The following is an 18604-nucleotide window of genomic DNA, read 5'->3' as shown; positions in this document are numbered from 1 at the left end:
TATATGATCCCCAACCCTTTCTTCTCTCTCTCTCTCCTCATCTTTCTTCTCCTTTTTCTTTCACTTATTATTAGAATGGCATGGCGTTCTGCAGTGCTGTGAGCCACTCCTCGTAGGCCGTCTCATTCTCCTCCTTGAACCAAAACGCCTTCCCCGTCTGATTCTTCATCGCAAAGACGAACTTCTCGTTGGCGATGGTGGCGTCAATGGGGCAGACGGATGTGAGGGCGGAGAGCGGAACGGTCTCCACGGCCCCCGTCTCCTTGTCCCACATGGTGACGCCCTCCTCGTTGAGCGTCAACTCGCAGTCCTGCCAGCCGCGGTCGGCGGTGTGGCGGCGGACGGTTCCCGTGCGGGGGACCACGCGGCCGCTCTCGTAGTCCTGCAGCTCCGAGTCGAGCACCTCGTCCACGTTGCGGGCAATCTCCGCCTGGACCTCGGGGGGGATGCGGTTGTGGTTCTCCACACTCCGCTTCAGCGTCTCCAGCCCTTTGCGGATGAACGGCTGCTGGAAGAGTTGCCGCAGGGAGGGGCGGTACTTGGGATCGAGCGAGAGCAGCTGATCGCACACATTCCGCAGCTCCTCACTGTACGTGGAGGGAAGTGGTGGACGGCGGGCATGCAGGATGTTATCGATGAGCTCATCCATGTTACGACCACCAAAGGGACGTTTGAGTGCCATCACTTCATACAAAACCACACCAAGTGCCCACATCTCACTCTTCTTGCTGTACGGCGCACGTCGCCACAACTCCGGGCTTAGGTAGTACGGTGTTCCGCAGAAAGTAGAACCAACTGGGTTTGACAAGGAGTCCTCGTACTGACGCGAGAAACCAAAATCACCCAACTTTACAAGACCTGTCGTGGTTAATAAGACATTAGCCGTCTTTAAATCACGGTGCATCATCTTATTCATGTGAATATGATCCAAGGCAAGACAAAGCTGCAAAAATATAAATAAAACTTCATGCTCTTTAAAGTATCGCATCGACTGTTGTCGGGCTTTTATCTGCTTGTAAAGATCTCCACCATCAGCGTACTCCATTATAATAAGAAGCATACCTCCCCGTTCATAAGACACGCGGTGTCGAATAATATTTGCATTATTGCAACGTGAGAGACATTTGACCTCATTTGTTACAAATCCACGGTCTTTCGCACTCATATTGTTTGTATCCATAACTTTAGCCGCGTAAATGGTCCCAGTCTCCGATTCCTCCACACGCCACGCACTGCCAAAGCTGCCCTGACCAAGAAGTTTCTTTTTCACATACTTACAATCAGGCCGTGTACCAAGAATACCATCGAGGGGATCGGTTTTTCCAGTGTCTTCCGAAGCAGGAGGCTGCGGCAGGCCGTTGGCGTTGGCTGCTCGTTTGGGATCGGCCATAAGTCAAAGTATTATCACCCAGACAATAAGAGAAATAAAATAATATATATATATATATATATATAGATACGGGTAGACGCACAGAAATATACACACAGATTCAGACAGATAGACACACGCACGGACGCACAGACGTACGCACGGGAAATCACACTGTGTGGGTAGAAAGAGACCTGCTTTCACTCTCTTTCTCTTTCTTCACTCGTTTACGGACTGATCCACTCAACTAGGCAAGTAGACAAGAATTTAGCTGCTACAATTTTCCTTTTGTTTTTGTACTTTTGATTTGTCGCAAGAAAATATGCCCTAAATAATTGAGAGAACTTAAAGAAGAAACAGAAAAATTTAAAAATAGTACCCCCACCAGCACAAACGGAAGAACAGAAAGGGAAAAGGAAAAACACCAGCGGTAGAAACATAATAATAACAATAACAATAATAATAATAATAATGATATTAATATTAATATTAATCAATAACAGCACTAATGGTCATAATAATAGAATAGCTACCATTACCAGAGTGTCATAAAAGAATTACGAAGGAGAAATAAGGGGTGCACAGAAGTAACAAAAGAAAAAAAAATAGGGGGAAGCTAATACGACAGGTGTGATATACCGTAGTACTCTCTCAGAACAGCAGTTATGCTGTATACAGTTCGCTAGGGATATAATTGCTCCCAATAATGTATAACTCGTGGGTTGGGAATCTACATCACGAAAGAGAGTGAAAAATCACCACAGAAAAGCAAACAAAAAACGTGTATTTGTGTGCGTATGGTAAAGAGAAAAGTAAAAAGTTTTGCATGTACCGAAATAGCACAACCTTTATTGTGCAACAACTCCCTCCCCAAGAAAAAAAAAAAAAAACACGCCACGAATGTTCCTTGACGGTCAGATGCGAAATAATCTTCAAATCAAAAAATCGCATTTTATGGAAGGAACAAAAAGCAGAGAAAATAAAAACGCGTAAAACCACAATATGGTAAGAAAAATCAAAAGAAATGGTATTCGCAAGAACGGTACCATTTCACAAATATTGTCCCTTTAATTTTTTGCATTTCCCCAGCCACTCCCACAATTCCTTCGATTGACTAGCCTTCTTGATCCAAGGAAAACTCATCTTTTTCTGGGGTTTCCTCCTTTGCTTTTTCCATCGCACGCATTGCAGCATTTCGTAACTCTTCATCTTGGAAAAGTTTCTGGAAACAGCTGTCCAGTGTACCAGCAGCTTTACATTCAGCCATCAAACCTTCCATCCTATCAACCACAGATAATACGGGCGCACTGCTTGTAAAGAAAGCGTTTTCCTCTTCCTTTTCTTTGAGCCACTGCATTTGTAGTGTATCATTAGATCCCCACCGAATATCCGGATACTCTCGCGCAAAGGCTTCCTGAATTCTCTGAACTCCTTCCATCAAGGATTCCACATTCTTCGTCTCCACCAAAGAGGAGGCTAAGGATAACTCCTTTAATTTCCTCTGAAGTTTCGTATGGAAGAGACGACGACTTTCCTTCCATGGTATAACATCTCGCACTACTCCTTTTGCTTGCATACGGATGTAATTGTCATGTAAATCGGCAAATCGAACGGCAACATCACGGTAATAAGGTAGCAGACGGTTTTCCTCACCTCGAATTTTTGTCACATCCAGTGTTGAAAGCTCTGGATTATTGCGACGAATTAGCTCTCGTATGTCCTTCTCACGGAATTTGACTTCCACCAAACCAGATGGTTCCAACACTCCTCCACGAGCAGTTGTGTCACAATACATTTCTACAGCCCCATTGTGGTTAATAACAGGATCCACCACCACCCAAGCCCCACCACGAAGTTCTCCATGGGGTGGAATATAAATAAATACTGGACTGTTGTAGACCCGTAAGTTGTCAACAATGGAAGCTCCAAATTTAAGTACTTCATCAAACATATCACGCATTCCACCAGAGAAACCACGCCAGTTTGCGAGAATAAAACATGGAAGCCTTTCATGGTGGAAGTCATCAAGGGAGTCAGCCACCTTTCTCGCAGAGTCAGGGAACCACACCTGTCCTGCCTGTGCAATAAAAGAGGAAGCCGATGTTGGGTCGGCAGGATCTGCAGGATTTAATTTACGTGTCAGACGGGTCTCAACAAGAATGACTCCGCATGGAATACCGCCAAGTGTTGCGCGGCCTGTTACAACAGATTTTGCCCATCCTTCCAGTGATTCCATCCACGATCCACGATCAAAGAGACCCAATTTATCGCCAACTCCACAGACAAGATGACGTGGATCATATGCTTCATTTGCAGCAGGCATAAATGTCACATCACGGTCAATAGGGTCATAATGGGGTAAAGTTAACACGCGTGGGTTACATCGAAGTGGGTCAACAACAGGCGGTATATAGTCTAACCATCGCAGTAATTTTTCAGCAGAACTGTAGTTATTCTTTGTATTCCAATGTGTTACACCGTTAGGTACCATTACTTGTCGTCCACCCAGTTGACCATTGTCACTGTACACTTCCTTGCCAAGGATTCGATTGAGGGCACCCACTCCAGTGAGAATTAAAGGCGAATCATTTGTCTGAATTACACGACGGCCAATACGATTAAGGTAGGCACCAATACCAACACTGCGACCCGTCACAATACTAATGGTGGGTACCTCACTGTAGTTCTTTGACATGTGACCTGCAATAAGTCCAGAACCACGAAGATTTTCGACACCCAAGTACTCGTTAGGTGCACCAATAATACCTCGAATGACATAACGTGTCTCACCTCCCTCATCCTTTTTATTTTGTTGCTTTTCTTGATCATGATGATATTGGATTTTTTCTACGGCCAGTTCTACACCCATACGCATTAACTCTTCATAATCCTTCTGTAAAAGGTACAAATACTCCACCTCATCTGTTGCAGTAAAGGCGACACGGAAACGTTTCTTTACCTCTGCACTTAAGCCAAGCCTGGCTCCACTGTTAGCGCTCATGTAAACAAAAGGAATGCGTAGACGACGTGCTAACTCAGAGGCTGCCCGAAATACATCATCCTCAGGTACAGCAAAGGAACCAGACTGAAATGTTATATCATTAGCAACCATTACAATACGACGACTCCCTAATTTTCCTCCCTTGTCATCGTAATAAGTAGGAGGCAGAAGTGTTACAATCCATACAACCATTCCAGAAGGGATGTAACCTGGTGGTTTTTCCTCTCGGAGACCTTTACCATCTGCTGCATCGAGGAATAGTTCAGTCGCAATTACCACCTTTGATGGAATGCGATCACGTGGAATATGGCGCGCACGTACATGATGTTTCCACTCTTTTCGTAAAACAGTATCAAGTAAAAGAGGCCAATCATGCACATATACAGTGTGAAGCGTTCTTGCTTGTAGACGTTTCACCTGTGTTTCGCTTAACAGTGGATATGGACCCAGTGCAATGATATCACCAGCCCCATCACTTGTTTCCATCGTTGATTCGTTTAGTGAGGCGCGAGAAGGGAGCAGACTGCGCAATGCTACTAACTTTGATACCGTGCGCATTATATTATTGGGGAAATTGGTTGCACCACCATTATTAGTATTATTGGTAATGGTAGCATCCACTTGGCTAGATTCAGCGAGCACCTCACTGATATTATCAGAGGACATAGGCATTGCTGTGAGGGAGACATCCTCAGAGTTTTCTGCACGACGCAAGAATATTTTGCCATTCTCAAACCACTCATAACAGGTACGCATCACCACACCGTAACCTGAAGGTGATGAGATAATAACACGAAATGGAATATAACCACTACTAACTTTTACCTGAAAAGAAAGTTCCACTTCTGAGACGCCCAAGTAACTTAGACGTTGCATGTACGACTTACCAACATGCTCAATGATTCTTTTCATTCCAGATACATCAAAAGTTAACTCTGCCATCTTGATAAAGACATGGTTATACATGGTGTAATTAAGTGTATTATCATTACGAGCGAATTCAAGTGCACCAAGGCATTTTGCAAGCATATGTCCAGCGTCAATTTCATTCGCTTCCGTCCATGGATCAACACCTAAATCACGTGGACTTACGAATACTCGTGCAAAAGTGCGACTCTCAAGAAATGAGACATTCTTTTTCTTAGGTGTTCCACGGAACACATGTACATCTTTAAACGGTGTTGGGTACATGGCTACATCGTAATTCGCAAGCCTTTGTAGCTCCAAACGACGGGCAGAGAGTGGTGCGATATTTCGAATTAATGTATCCTCACGCCATGCAGCAGATTGTCGGTAGGTAAAGGTATGTGGACCACCAGAAACACCATGTACAATAAAAGTTATGCGGAGAAGACTTTCATGATGTGCTAATGAATCTGTGTGATCTTCAAGTAATTGTTGACAGAATCGTGCGGCCTCCAATTCTGTTGATTGAAAACTTACAGAAAAGAAGACTGTGCAGACATAGGGTTCACGCGGGGCTTGATGCATAACACTATTCAACGCGGTTGTCCACGTAGAACGCATAACTTGTTCGTCAGGAAACATCATACAAAAACCCACCCCTTTACGTTCCTTTACCTCATCTATAATATTTATATCGGAGAAGGACATGTTTTCTGCCCGAAGTGGGTCATGGTCTTCTAAGGGTTCATATTCATAGAAACCGTACCAGCAACCATTCTCTGGAAAAATATCAATAATTCGAACTTGACTTTCTCCAAAATAGTCTCGTTGAATGTATAATTCAAGGCATAGTTGAACGAGGTGAGGGGCATTACGATCAAAGATAATAGAGCACATAAGATCATTACCATAGCTACCTTGTATAAGATCTTTAATAGATCCTTCCTCCAATTCCTTTGCGAAAGCAGCTTTGCGTTCTGAAAATGAAGGGAGACTACATTGTCGTAATAAATAACGAGCTTGAAGTGCAAGAGCACCATTTGTGCTGGAATTTATATTCAAAAGGGACGATAGTGTATCTTGTAGAGATTTAAGTAAAACCATATTGCTCTCTAGTGAACCTAGCAAAGCCTTGATAACCCCGTGATGGCATGGCTGATGGTGTGCAAAGTCTAGTGCGTAAACCGCCTTAGGGTCATCTATAGCCTCACGCAGACGTTTAATAGCTTCTTGTCGAGTACAACGCACAAAAGGTTTCTCAACTGTAAGATATTCCGCAACAAGAAGATTTACAATAGCTTTGAGCTTCTCGTTTGGTGTATCTCCACTTGTCGCCGCTACTGAAGAAATAAAGGGTAAGTTCAACGCTGCAAGGGAAACATTGGAAAGACAAACTGAGGAAAGGTTATCAAAGGCTGATTGAAGTCTTTTATCTAAAAGACTCCCATGGAAATGATACCCATGTAGCATATTCCATAGAGCCTCAACACCACGTCGTGCACGTGTGAGGCCGTCAGGACGTTCTTTTTTCTTTTCCTTATCGGCAAGAACACTTTGCGGCCATTGTTCTTGTGCTTCTTGTGGACGTGCCACTTTACTTGGATCATCTGGGGTAATATCACCGATAAGTGTTCCTAGCGCAATGGTAGTACCAGGTGTCACGCGGTGGTGTAGTACACCGGCCGTTGTTGCGCGTAGTGGTAGAATCATTTTCATAACTTCCACCTCCGCAATTGTTGTACCTTCTGAAACGTGACCACCATCACCAACAACGTAGCGTACGAATCTGCCAGGAACGGAGGAGGATACTTTGGTTGGATCAATATCACCCGTAAATGTGGTTTCTTTACCCCCAATAGATATACGCAGTCTTGCAGGTTCCTTCTCTGCGTATGCAATAACCGTTTTTCCAGCTATTGTAAGCTGAAGGGCACCAGATTTAAGCTTTCTAAATGGAACTGTTACAACACTATTATTAAGAGATAGTGCCACTTCTGTAGGACTTTTGAGACCCATCATAACTGTATATTTTCTTGAACGATTTATATATGATTCTGTTTGACAATTATTAAGATATTCAGATGAGGGAACGTGCCCCGCACTGAGAAAGGCAGCATATTTACCGATATTTTCTTCATGATTTCGCAGCATACGAAAAGTAGAAGCAGCGATAAGGGCAAGATGGACATCCTGTTCTTCTGGTCCTTGCACTGCACGCTCTGCGATAAGGTGATCAAGCCAGGCGGTACTAATATCACAGTTACGAAATTCCTCCCTTTCCAGTAGTTCCACTACATAAGACACCGATGTGTGTATCTCACCCCGAATAACGAGGTTTCGTAGCGCCATCACCATCCCCCGTCGTGCATCCTCGCGTGTCTCACCAGAGGAAAATATATGCCCAAACTGTGAATCCGCAAATTGGTGAATCTCACCCCCTGGTCCGACAGAGAAGTACCCCCAGCACTCTTTGCTGTTCTTGAACGTTATCTCTTCCACTCGGCCGGATGTGGGGCGAAATCCCTCATTTGTGTCCTCTGCCGTTACCCGCACGGCGATGGTGTGTCCCTTCGCCGGCGATCCCCGCCGCTGTGCAAAGTCAATTGGCGTCGTCTCGTACGGCCGCTCGCCAAAGAAACTCCGCACCTCCGGCACGCGGTAAAGCGGGACGCCCATGCCCACGCAGAGCAGTGCGGCCGGCAGGTTCACACCGGAGATCAGCTCCGACACGGGATGCTCCACCTGAATGCGGGGGTTCAACTCGAGGAAGTAATAACTGCCCGTCGTCTTGTCATACATGTACTCCACCGTACCAAGACCACGATAACCAACAGCACGGGCAAGGCGAATGGCAGACGCCTCCATATCTGCAATAGTCGCAGGATCCACACCAAAGACAGGACCTTCTTCAATGATCTTTTGGTGCCGTCGTTGTACCGAACAATCACGTGTGTGAACTGCAATACAGTCACCATAGTCATCAGCTAGTAGCTGTACTTCAAGATGACGTACATTTTCTAATAATCGCATAACAAATATATGACATCCTTTTACCTCTTCTGTAACAGCGAAAAACAAGTCACGCACATCCTCCATACGCAAACAGCGTCGAATCCCTTTCCCTCCACCTCCCTCAGATGCTTTAATCATTACAGGAAATCCAATTCGTTCACATACTTCTGCACACTCTTCAGGAGTTGTTACGTACGCCCTTTCATAAACTAGTGGGTCCACATTATATACACAAGGTGGAAGACGAATATCATCACCACTCCAAGGAACTGTTGGTACTCCATTCGATTGTGCTACAATTGTAGAAGCTATTTTATCACCCAAGGCAAACATTGCTTCCTCAGAAGGTCCAAGAAACGTTACTTTATTATTGGTTTTTGCACATTCACGTGGTAATGCAGGATTTTCTGAGGCATGACCCCAACCAGGGTAAATAGCATCACATGAGTTCTGCAGTGCAGTGAGCATAATGAGGTCAACATTGGCGTAGTTATTGGAATTGGGTCCACCAGGAACTGGAACATTACGATCAGCAAGAGAAATAAATTCTGCATTAGCGTGCAAATCCTCGGGTGTTGCCATTACAGCGAATTCAATGGCACCTGGGTCACCAATATGTTCATAGAGCCAGGATCGAATGGAATCAATACCTTTTACAGCAGCCAGACCATTGTTTGCGATAAGAAGTCGCTCAATCGTTTTAGTACCTTCCAAAAACGTGCGAAACTCCGATAAATCTTGAAAACATTGTTGTTGCGTAGAAACCTTTCGCCCTGTGCTCATCACTCGTAATTCACAAGATCAGGCGTATATTTATAAAAAATGTTATATAACTACTACTTTCTTTTTTACAGTCACGCAATTATGGGGTATGTTTACGTCGCTTAAGCTGCAAAAGAGAATTAAGAAAAAAAAAAAAAAAAGAACACACAATATACTTAGATAAGAAAACGAAAAAAAAAAGAAAACCATAACGCCAATATTGATAACTGCCATAAACATATCAACAAGAAGAAGAATTGGGTGTCAACAGCGGGTTTAGTATCCATCACAACACCATTTTCTTTCTTTTTTTTTTCACTCATGCCCAACGCTGGAGGCTGACTCAGACCGTGCGCGCTTCAGCAGCGGCTCTCCGCGATCCTCGCCATTTTCGTCCTCTTTCTCTTTAAAATCTTCATCTTCACCAATACCTTTTTCTTCTTTTTCCTCCTCCTCTTCATGATCATGATAATCATCATCATCACTCTGATCTTCTTTTTTGCTATTTTTCTCTGCGACGCTCTGCGCAAGCAGAGGTGTGTTATGGAACGTTGAAATGACAGATCCTCTTGGTTGCAATTCAACACCAAAATCCACTACCATAGCGTCAAACTCAACATCTGTAATACTCTTGACGTTTCGTTCCAGGGTACTTGCCACACTTGAGGACTCAGCATCTGCCGACTGGGCCTCTTCTGGAGTTTCCTGAAGTGCGTGCTCCAACTTTCTTGCAAAAGATGGGCATCGTATACGAAGTTCCTCTCCATGCTTTGACCAAAGTCGACCACCAAGGGTTTGACAAGTAGTGCTACTGCTACTGTTGCCATTCTCTTGCCCATCACCTGTCTTACTTGCCAAACTGTCGTCCTCACCATTGTATAAAATGTGCAGGAATGGGCTACTGGCCATATGAGAAACTCTCTGCGCTTTACCACTCTTCTCAGAGTGAATAGCCCGACAAACACCATCAAAGAGATGCGCCAATGATGAACTTAATATATTATTACGCTGACCATACTTCATATATAGAAATAATGCTGTTTCAAGCAGTAAACCATCAACTAGCAATTCCACTAGTCGTCGTTTTCCACTTTCAAGAAGAGCAGCTATTAGTGCAACAACGGAAGATTGTAAATTAGCGTTAGAGCGATTATCTCTTCGTAGCACCACCTCAAGAGATGAGATGAGGTTTGCTTGTTGAGATACACCTGCGAGAGAATGACTGAGCTGTTCATCTACTTCACTTACAAGTGCCGTAAGGACTCTAAGAGCTTGTATTACACGAATTTCATCATGTGAGCCATGGGGAATAGGTTCTGTTCGAACAAATGCTTCAGCGAGAAAAACAGTTAGTAGAAGCAAAGGTGGTCTCTGACCTGCCGCTCCCTCTACCCAAAAACGTACTACATCCCGCTTTGTAGGACCTCCTGTCTCTATGATACCAGGGATATATTGCAAGATGCCAATTCCGCAACTAACGACAGCGTCAAAGGCCGCTTGCAATTCAGCACTGCGCTTACTTGTAATAATACACTGAAGCAGTAACTCAAGGAGGCATCCATTAGGGCTTGTTAGGGCCTCCGCAACAAGACCACCACGACCAGCTGGATATAACATGATACAATTACAAACAATATCACAGGCCATTTGCATCGCCATTCCTGGCATTACTCTCAAAGAAGAGGGTAGTGATGATGATAAGGATGATGGGGGTGCTGTTGCTTGTGCTAGTGCTTCTGCAGTTAATGATGATTCTTCATTTTTGTATCCTTCAATCGCATTTGCAAGGACAAAGCGAAGAAATGGCAATAGCCCTGTCCCTACGAGTGCTTCAAACATAGAAGTCTTACAATCCAATGGCATCATCGTATTTTTTATAGTTTTGCACATATCGTGAACGAATGCCACAACTTCAAAGGCGTTCGCAACATCATTGTAGGCACGTTCAAATGCCTGGGGAAGTATCACTAGAGATCTGCATATATCTTCAACTAGGCGAAACTTACTAGATGTAAGATATGTACTAAGCAGTGAAGATGGGACCGCGTCCGCTTCATCTAGGCTGAGTGGCAAAAGGTCTTTTAAATAACCACATGAATATAAGACATGAATACGTGACACCATACTTTCTGGAAGTTGTAATGGATTACGGAAAGTAGCGCGTCGCTCTTCAAAGCTCACAAATCCCGTACTTTGGTCTCGACGTCCAATAGCGTACTGGACAATATCTACACATGTGTCAACAAGTGAATTCTCCACAAATTGGGCAATAATTTTTCCATCCGTGCTAAAGGGTGATCGCAAAAGTGCCAAAGTGATTTGACCTACAAGATCCATGCCTCTCATATCACCTTCACGTTGGCACAGATGAAATAACTCTGCAAGTTCTTTAAAGTAAGTTTCACATCCTCGAACGAAAACACCAAAACGTTGTGCATTAGTCATTGCGGCAGAAAGAATTGCTGGAAGATTCTCACGACAGACTGTCCAATGACTACAAATAGATGGAACACTGGCTCGTTCAGCGCCGTTAATCTCAGCTGTGGTAGCAGTTTTGCGGGAATTCTGATACGCTACAATCTCTTTTCGTATCTTCTCACATCCTTCCTTTGTGTTAAAACTGCATGCCATAAGGCGGCCTAATTGTGGATCAGACCACCACAAAATGGTTTCATTCTGCACAACATAGGCATCTGAAAGAGTTATAGGTGTACTCATCAACAACTCTGCTGGATTATCAATGTCGATTATCTCTAGTTGTCCGACAACTTGTTCAGCATTATTGTTACTGTTGTTGTTGTTGTTTTTGTTGTTGCTACTGCTACCACCGTCATGGCTTTCATCACCATTGACATCTGCAGCGGGGCGCAAGACAACGGATACAATACCGACACCCATCTCTGTCCACGAGTCATCATCAGACATAGTGGCGTACAGCTTCGCCTTTGTGAGAATGTCAGCGCCGTCGTCCATTGCTTTCTTTAACTTGCGCCTTACCCTTGTTACAGCGTTTTTTTTTTTGTTTTCCTACCACGCCGTTTGGGGGAAATTTCTGTGCGTTTGCAGAAATATACAAACAAACACAGAGAGAATATACAGGTCGGTATGAACAGGAAGGAAGGATAAAAGTGTTGAATAAAAATAATAAAAAAAAGCCGGACATCAGTTAAAAAGGAAAACACAGAGAAAAGCAAAAAATAAAAAAATGGGAAAAAAAATGAAATCATAATCATTCCCCATCCCATCCAAAGATGGCGATGACGACTATGATAATAACTTTTTAACAATACAATACAGCCCATACTAATTTGCTCTTGTTCTTTTACTTCATCCTCTCACTCCTGTAAAAAAAAAAAAAAACAAAAGAATATGGTTAAGCAATAGTAACCATCGCACACTAACGCATAGCATTAGGGGAATCCAGTTTTAGACTTGAATTTCTCTCCAGTCGCGCTACAAGGCGACCACGTTCAATAAGATCATCTACTTCAGTCATGAGGGTATCAAGATGCTGAAGCCGAGTATCATTCTTGCAGCGTTGCTCGTTTAGCATCTTTGAGAAACGCACCATCGACTGTGCTACATCACCAGTGGAGACCACACGATGTGTAGGCGTGTAACAAACACTACCATAGGGTGTTGTTTGCATATCTACAGACGATTCACCACGTCGGAAATTATGTGAATCCTGATGTTGCTTTCGATGCTGTGGTTGTTGCTGCTGTTGATAGTAATAGTCTCTCGGTTCTCCCTCCTGCCGATCCTGCAAACGATGCTGCGACATACGTAGTTCATTCTTGAGATGATGTTTTTCTTCCTCATACTTCCTTCTCTCACGCTGTGGCGTCTCCACTAGTGTCCTAGTACGCTCTTGTATATTATCTCTCTCTTGCTGCTGTTTCTGCAGTTCACGTGAAAACGAAGAAAAAAAAGGCTTAGAGGACGTCGTAAAAACTGATTCGCCTAGTTTCAGTTCTCTGTCACATTCTAACAATAGAAACTCCATTGACAACTCGCTAATCTTTGCATCGACAGTATCACATGCAGTAGACAATAGAAACTCCACAAAATGTTCCATCTGCTTTAGCAGCACTTCAAAGTCAGCTCTGTGATTCCTATGATGTTCCCACATTGGCTCCTCTCTTTCTGCCATCGCTGCTTCTGTCTCAGTCATTGTAGTTGTTGTTGCTGCTGCAATGTGAACGGAACGCTCCTCCTCAAGCGAGGCACGCAATGCGGCACACTCCAACGTGTGGCGTCTCTCTGCTGCGAGCAATTCACACTCCACACGACGCAGTTCACCCCGTACATCATCTACGCGGTGCTCCGCATCCTTCTCCGCCAACTCCAACTGCTGCTGTTGCTCCTGCACACGAGACCGCAGGACATGCAATCCCTCTTCCAGAAGTTTCTTTTCCTCTGTATGTCGGACTTTATCCCTTTTCAGAGTGTCTAGCAGTGATTCCATGCCCCTGTGCATCTCAGTCTTCTGCCATCCTTGTTCCTGTCGCCGCACGTATGCCTCACACACCTCACGAGCCTCACTCTCCAACTGCTGTAGAAGCCGGCGACACATCGTTTCCGACTGTTCGTGACTAGCATACACAGTCCGCATCAGTCTCGCTACAGCAGATGCATGGGCCGCCTGCAGTTCACTCACTTTAGTGTCTGCAGCCACTATTTGCAGCTTGGTGAGTTCCTGCAGATTTGCCTCAGAGCGGCGCAGCAGCGCGGTGGAAAAGCGGTCAACCTCGTCAAGCATGTAAGAAGCGGCAGAGAACGAGTCACGATGGCACATGAATTCCTCTTCAAAGGCCACTAACACATGCTTATACTCCCGCACAGCATCAACAAGAGCATCAGACAGTTGCAATGTGCGGAGTTTATTCATTTCGTCTTCCTGTTCCTGCCGCTGTACCTCCATTTGACGCTGGAGCGCACGCAGCTCATCTTCAAGGCGATGTTTCTCCTCCTCATGACGTATGTTCTCATATTGTTTAGATTCTATCAATGACACAATACGTTCACGCATCTCAGCCATTTGCTGCTGTTCCTCTTCTTTTCTTTGTTTTTCCTCCTCCATTTGACGCTGGAGCGCATTCAGCTCATCTTCAAGGCGATGTTTCTCCTCCTCATGACGTATGTTCTCATATTGTTTAGATTCTATCAATGACACAATACGTTCACGCATCTCAGCCATTTGCTGCTGTTCCTCTTCTTTTCTTTGTTTTTCCTCCTCCATTTGACGCTGGAGCGCACGCAGCTCATCTTCAAGGCGATGTTTCTCCTCCTCATGACGTATGTTCTCATATTGTTTAGATTCTATCAATGACACAATACGTTCACGCATCTCAGCCATTTGCTGCTGTTCCTCTTCTTTTCTTTGTTTTTCCTCCTCCATTTGACGCTGGAGCGCACGCAGCTCATCTTCAAGGCGATGTTTCTCCTCCTCATGACGTATGTTCTCATATTGTTTAGATTCTATCAATGATACAATACGTTCACGCATCTCAGCCATTTGCTGTTGTTGTTGTTCTATTTGTATGCGTGCCTCACGAGCCCAATGTAACTCGGCGTCGTCCACAATACCCGCAGCGGCTATTCTACCTTCCAGAAAAGCCTGATATTGTAGTAGCTCATCCAACGCCGCGTTATGTTGCTCCTGCTGCGCTTCTAAAGTATTAGCCGTGGTAGATTCAATAACATTAACAACACCTCGCATATATTCGGACACCGCTACTCTTTCACCTGAGAGAAAAAGACACATGGCTTGTTCGAGTGTTGATACAACTGCCGTGTCTTCATCACATAGTGCACATGATGGTTCCGGGACGCACGCAAGAGTGTCACTGCACTCCAAGGCATGAGAAAATGCATTAGGACAGTACTCCAGTACTAGTTCTTCACGGCCACGACACCAATGAGCAACAGTTGTCATAAATGCAACTAAAACGCCTTTGTAGAGTTGCAGTTTCGTGCACACATTTACTTCAAGCTCAGCAATATTTTCTTCTGATTTGTTTTTCGCTATCTCCATCTCATTCAACAGCAAAGATTCCTTTGCCAAATCAGCAACGCAAGAAACAAAGAGTTGGTATATATAAGAGTATAAAATATCCATTTTGGATTCCATTTTTACCGTCATGTACCCAAACACGGTATCTAACCAAACAGTTTTCGCTTCGATATGTCTCTCTATGCGACGGTGTCGTCGGTTTTGTGCGAATAAACGCCAATGACTAAATGCATCTCGTGCGCAGTACTCCACAACGAGACGTCCCATCTCCTGCAACTCCACTGTTGACGCATCACGTGCCCGCTGGAGTGCCCGTCTGTGTACTGCCACAGACGAAATGTCGTATCGCTGACGCAAACTATATCGCATATACAACTCATCGTGCTGCAAAGATAAACGACCGGCACGCTCCACGGCAAATAAACGATCCATTCGCAGAAGGTGCACCTCGCCTAATTGCTGCTTTACACGTTGCTGCGCATCCGCCCGAACCTCAGCTGCGTGACACATCTCAACCAAGTGCTCCGCACGTAACTCTGCGAATACTAACTCTGCCTCTTCACGTGCTTTTTCACTACTCAGACACTTCCAGGCAATTGTTTCTAATTCAGTAATGTAGCTGCGGCATTTTTTCTCCTCCAACAATAGGTGCTGCAACATGATATGTTGTTGTTCCTCTTGCTGTTGCTGCGCTACCTGTTCCGCAGATTCCATCGTTGCACGAAGCATTGTTTCATTCTTTGTTTTTTCACGAGACATCCAGTCCTGCCACTCTACTCGCATTTGCTCATGTTGCCCCTTTAACGCCTGTATCTTCGCACATGATATACGCGACTCCCGCAAGGCCCTTCGTGTCATCGCGTTTTGTCGCCATAATGTCAAACTACGCCACAAACACGCACAGATATTCTTACGCCGCAGTAGTACTACAGCAGTTTCCTTATGGTGACGTACAACCGTTTCATGTTTTTGTTCTTGTTGTTTGAATACCACTTCACCCTTCTCAATTCGCCACCGTGCTTCCTCGTAACGTTGCTCTAGTAAAAGCACTTTCTCACTTAGTGGCGCTAAAAGAAGAACATCCTCTTCTAAAGCTGAAACCCTTTCAGTTAAATTTGAAATGCAGCAACCCGACTCTTGAACTATTGACATTGCTGCATCATGCAACGCAGATACCTTCAAGCGGACACATTCACCTACTGTAGCACAAGTAAAGTTCATAAATGCCATAAATGACTCCCGATGAATTGTCATAACTGTTATGAGCTCCTCCGCCCGCCGATAATGTGTATGAGAGAGTTCTTCAGCGGTAATCAAATCATGCGTGATGCGCCGTTCCCGTTCCGCGTAGTGCAGAGAGATTTCTTCTTGTTGACGCACATACGTGCTTGTACGTTCACTGAATTCGTACGCCATCTCACCCATAGCTCTCTTAAGTCGTGAAATTTCTTCCTCTAATTCTTGCTCTATACGAGCATCTGTGTTTTTATGCCGGGTTTCCCGCAATTTGTCAAGCTCGATAAGTTGTTGCTGCTGTTGTAATCTTGCTTCGGCACGACATACTTCCCGTGTGGTGCGTTGCAATTCTTCTTCCAGTTCTTTCTGTCTAGTACTTTGAGCTGATAGTGCCCGATGCAGTCGCTTTACTTTCCATCGATAGAAGCACCGCAGACGTAGTTCTCTTCCTATCTTTAAAGATGCATAACAGCTTGCAACGGCGGCGCGTGTTTTGTTTAACTGCCGACTTCCTTGAACCCGTTCGCGATGTGCGCGGGCGTAGAGGGTCCGCTGCAGCCAGTGGTTCATTATTCGCATTGCCAATCGCCGCGCAAAGGTTCGCTGCGCAAACAGCACTGTGTCATTGTGTACAGTCGCAAGTCGGTGATCCATGGCGGTGAATTGTTGCTGGAACTGTTCCTCTCGCCGCCGTTGTGCATCAAGTTGCGCTTCAAAGTACCGCCGCATTGCACGCTTGGCTGCATCCATGTTTCTCTGCTGTGCCGTACTCACACCACCACCATCACCATCGCACTTTTCCTTAAGAAGACAACAGAAGAGATGGGTGCCACGCTCGAGGTAACGCACCGCCTCTTCCTGCTTTGCTTGGGCAGCACATTGCAGTGCCACCACCGTGTTAGACTCTCCCCCTCCCGCTCTTACTGTTGCCGCAGCACCGCCATGTTGATCATTCCGCGCACAGCGAAGAGCGATGAGGTCCCGCTGTGCGTCCAGCACCGCACACTGCGCCTGCTTAAGTGTTTCCAAAAGCTCCTCCATCACATCAGGCTGCGTAGCGTTGGGAATAAGAAAGAAGAAAAGGAGAATGGGAAAAAGAAGGAAAAAACAAAGAGAAGAAAAACAAAAGTACAAAAAGTAATGAACTGCATAAAAATCAAATAGACAAAGAGGGAAAATTCCGAGGTACTGCACAGCATAAAAATGACATTCTACACAGACAAAACACATGAAAAAAAATAAGATCTCATTTAAAAAAATAGGAGCCTTGATAACAGCGTCAAGTAGGCACATGAAAACAAAAAAAAAATGGCAAGTAAAAAAAGAAACCAAGAGAAGGCAAGGTTGCCATTATGATAATATTCTAAAAGACAATGTGACACTTCATAAACATTGGCAAATGTTTTGTACGTCTACAGAAGACATCAATATACATTAGATCTATAAAGTGAACGAATGTTAGTAACTTAACCACCACAAAAACTAGTTTACTCCTTAACAAGTAACAGAAGAATCATGGGAAAACCCATCACCATCCGAGGCAGTGAATGATACCTCCGAGTTATCCACCTCTTTACTGCTACTCATAGAACTAAGATCCTGCTCACGCCGCTTCTCCTGCTCTCCCTCGGCAAAATGCAAACGAATGATAAACCACAATGCCAAGGCAATTAAACCAAAAATCACAAGAAGTAACGAAAAAGCAGCATACCAATGCGCTTCAAAAAAACCATGTTTCACCTTATACGTATGACGCACATACACCGTCGGGACAACTTCTGTCGATTCATTCTGAGCACAAACACAAGCCGTTGAAACTACACACCAAACAAAAACAAGCTGAAAAAAAAAAGCGATAACAAAACACATCATAAAAACAAAAGCCTATACTAGTGAAGAAAAAAAAAATATAGCACTACAAAAAAAAAAAAACGAAAAAAAACGAATACAGACCACATACACAAAAATAAAATAAAATAAATTATAACATGACAAAAGCAGAAAAAAAAAAGAAAAAAAAAGCAATTTCAAGATACAAAAGAATAATCAAAACTCCACACATCAACAAAAGCATCTATTTTTTTACTCACAAACTGACCGTAAGTCGAAGTAACAGAAACCACATATGTCGCATACAGTTTATCCACAGAATCAAACTCACTAAACGACTGAAACGATCCCATCATCTGCGTTATACGCTCTATAGTAGCAGACTCTCTAGAAACCGCATCAGCTTCAGAAAACCTCAACAGCTCCTCCGCCCGCTCTACATGTCGCAGCATCGCATCTTCAGCATCTTCAG

The 18604-nt window shown here is 44.3% G+C and overlaps 5 protein-coding genes across 6 annotated transcripts; all 5 read right to left on the bottom strand.

The window, feature by feature from the left end:
• Positions 1-70: 70 nt before the first annotated feature.
• Positions 71-1390, bottom strand: LSM04_004208 (Protein kinase domain; the record flags this gene model as incomplete). The annotated part of the gene is made up of 1 exon (XM_067330393.1): positions 71-1390. One exon carries the CDS (start codon positions 1388-1390, stop codon positions 71-73), a length of 1320 nt encoding a protein of 439 aa, XP_067194548.1.
• A 1093-nt stretch (positions 1391-2483) lies between these two features.
• On the bottom strand, positions 2484-9071 carry LSM04_008890 (Biotin/lipoyl attachment; the record flags this gene model as incomplete). Its single annotated transcript, XM_067330392.1, has 1 exon — positions 2484-9071. The coding sequence occupies one exon, from the start codon at positions 9069-9071 to the stop codon at positions 2484-2486; it is 6588 nt and encodes a 2195-aa protein (XP_067194642.1).
• Positions 9072-9365: 294 nt separating this feature from the next.
• Positions 9366-12023, bottom strand: LSM04_003392 (protein of unknown function DUF625; the record flags this gene model as incomplete). Its single annotated transcript, XM_067330391.1, has 1 exon — positions 9366-12023. The coding sequence occupies one exon, from the start codon at positions 12021-12023 to the stop codon at positions 9366-9368; it is 2658 nt and encodes an 885-aa protein (XP_067194520.1).
• Positions 12024-12447: 424 nt separating this feature from the next.
• LSM04_003217 (uncharacterized protein) lies at positions 12448-17343 on the bottom strand (the record flags this gene model as incomplete). Its single annotated transcript, XM_067330388.1, has 1 exon — positions 12448-17343. The coding sequence occupies one exon, from the start codon at positions 17341-17343 to the stop codon at positions 12448-12450; it is 4896 nt and encodes a 1631-aa protein (XP_067194514.1).
• Positions 17344-17796: 453 nt separating this feature from the next.
• On the bottom strand, positions 17797-18584 carry LSM04_009487 (uncharacterized protein; the record flags this gene model as incomplete). Of its 2 annotated transcripts, XM_067330386.1 has the most annotated exons (2): positions 17797-18080; positions 18401-18584. In XM_067330386.1, 2 exons carry the CDS (start codon positions 18582-18584, stop codon positions 17797-17799), a joined length of 468 nt encoding a protein of 155 aa, XP_067194660.1. The 2 variants fall into 2 exon arrangements, with proteins under 2 accessions (XP_067194660.1, XP_067194661.1); XM_067330387.1 differs by lacking the exon at positions 18401-18584 and having other exon boundaries at positions 17797-18174.
• Positions 18585-18604: the final 20 nt, after the last annotated feature.

Source organism: Trypanosoma melophagium (genome assembly GCF_022059095.1).
Source record: "Trypanosoma melophagium isolate St. Kilda chromosome Unknown ctg11segment0, whole genome shotgun sequence".
NCBI classification, from domain to species: Eukaryota; Euglenozoa; class Kinetoplastea; order Trypanosomatida; family Trypanosomatidae; genus Trypanosoma; species Trypanosoma melophagium.
This window is presented reverse-complemented; position numbering and strand designations above follow the sequence as displayed.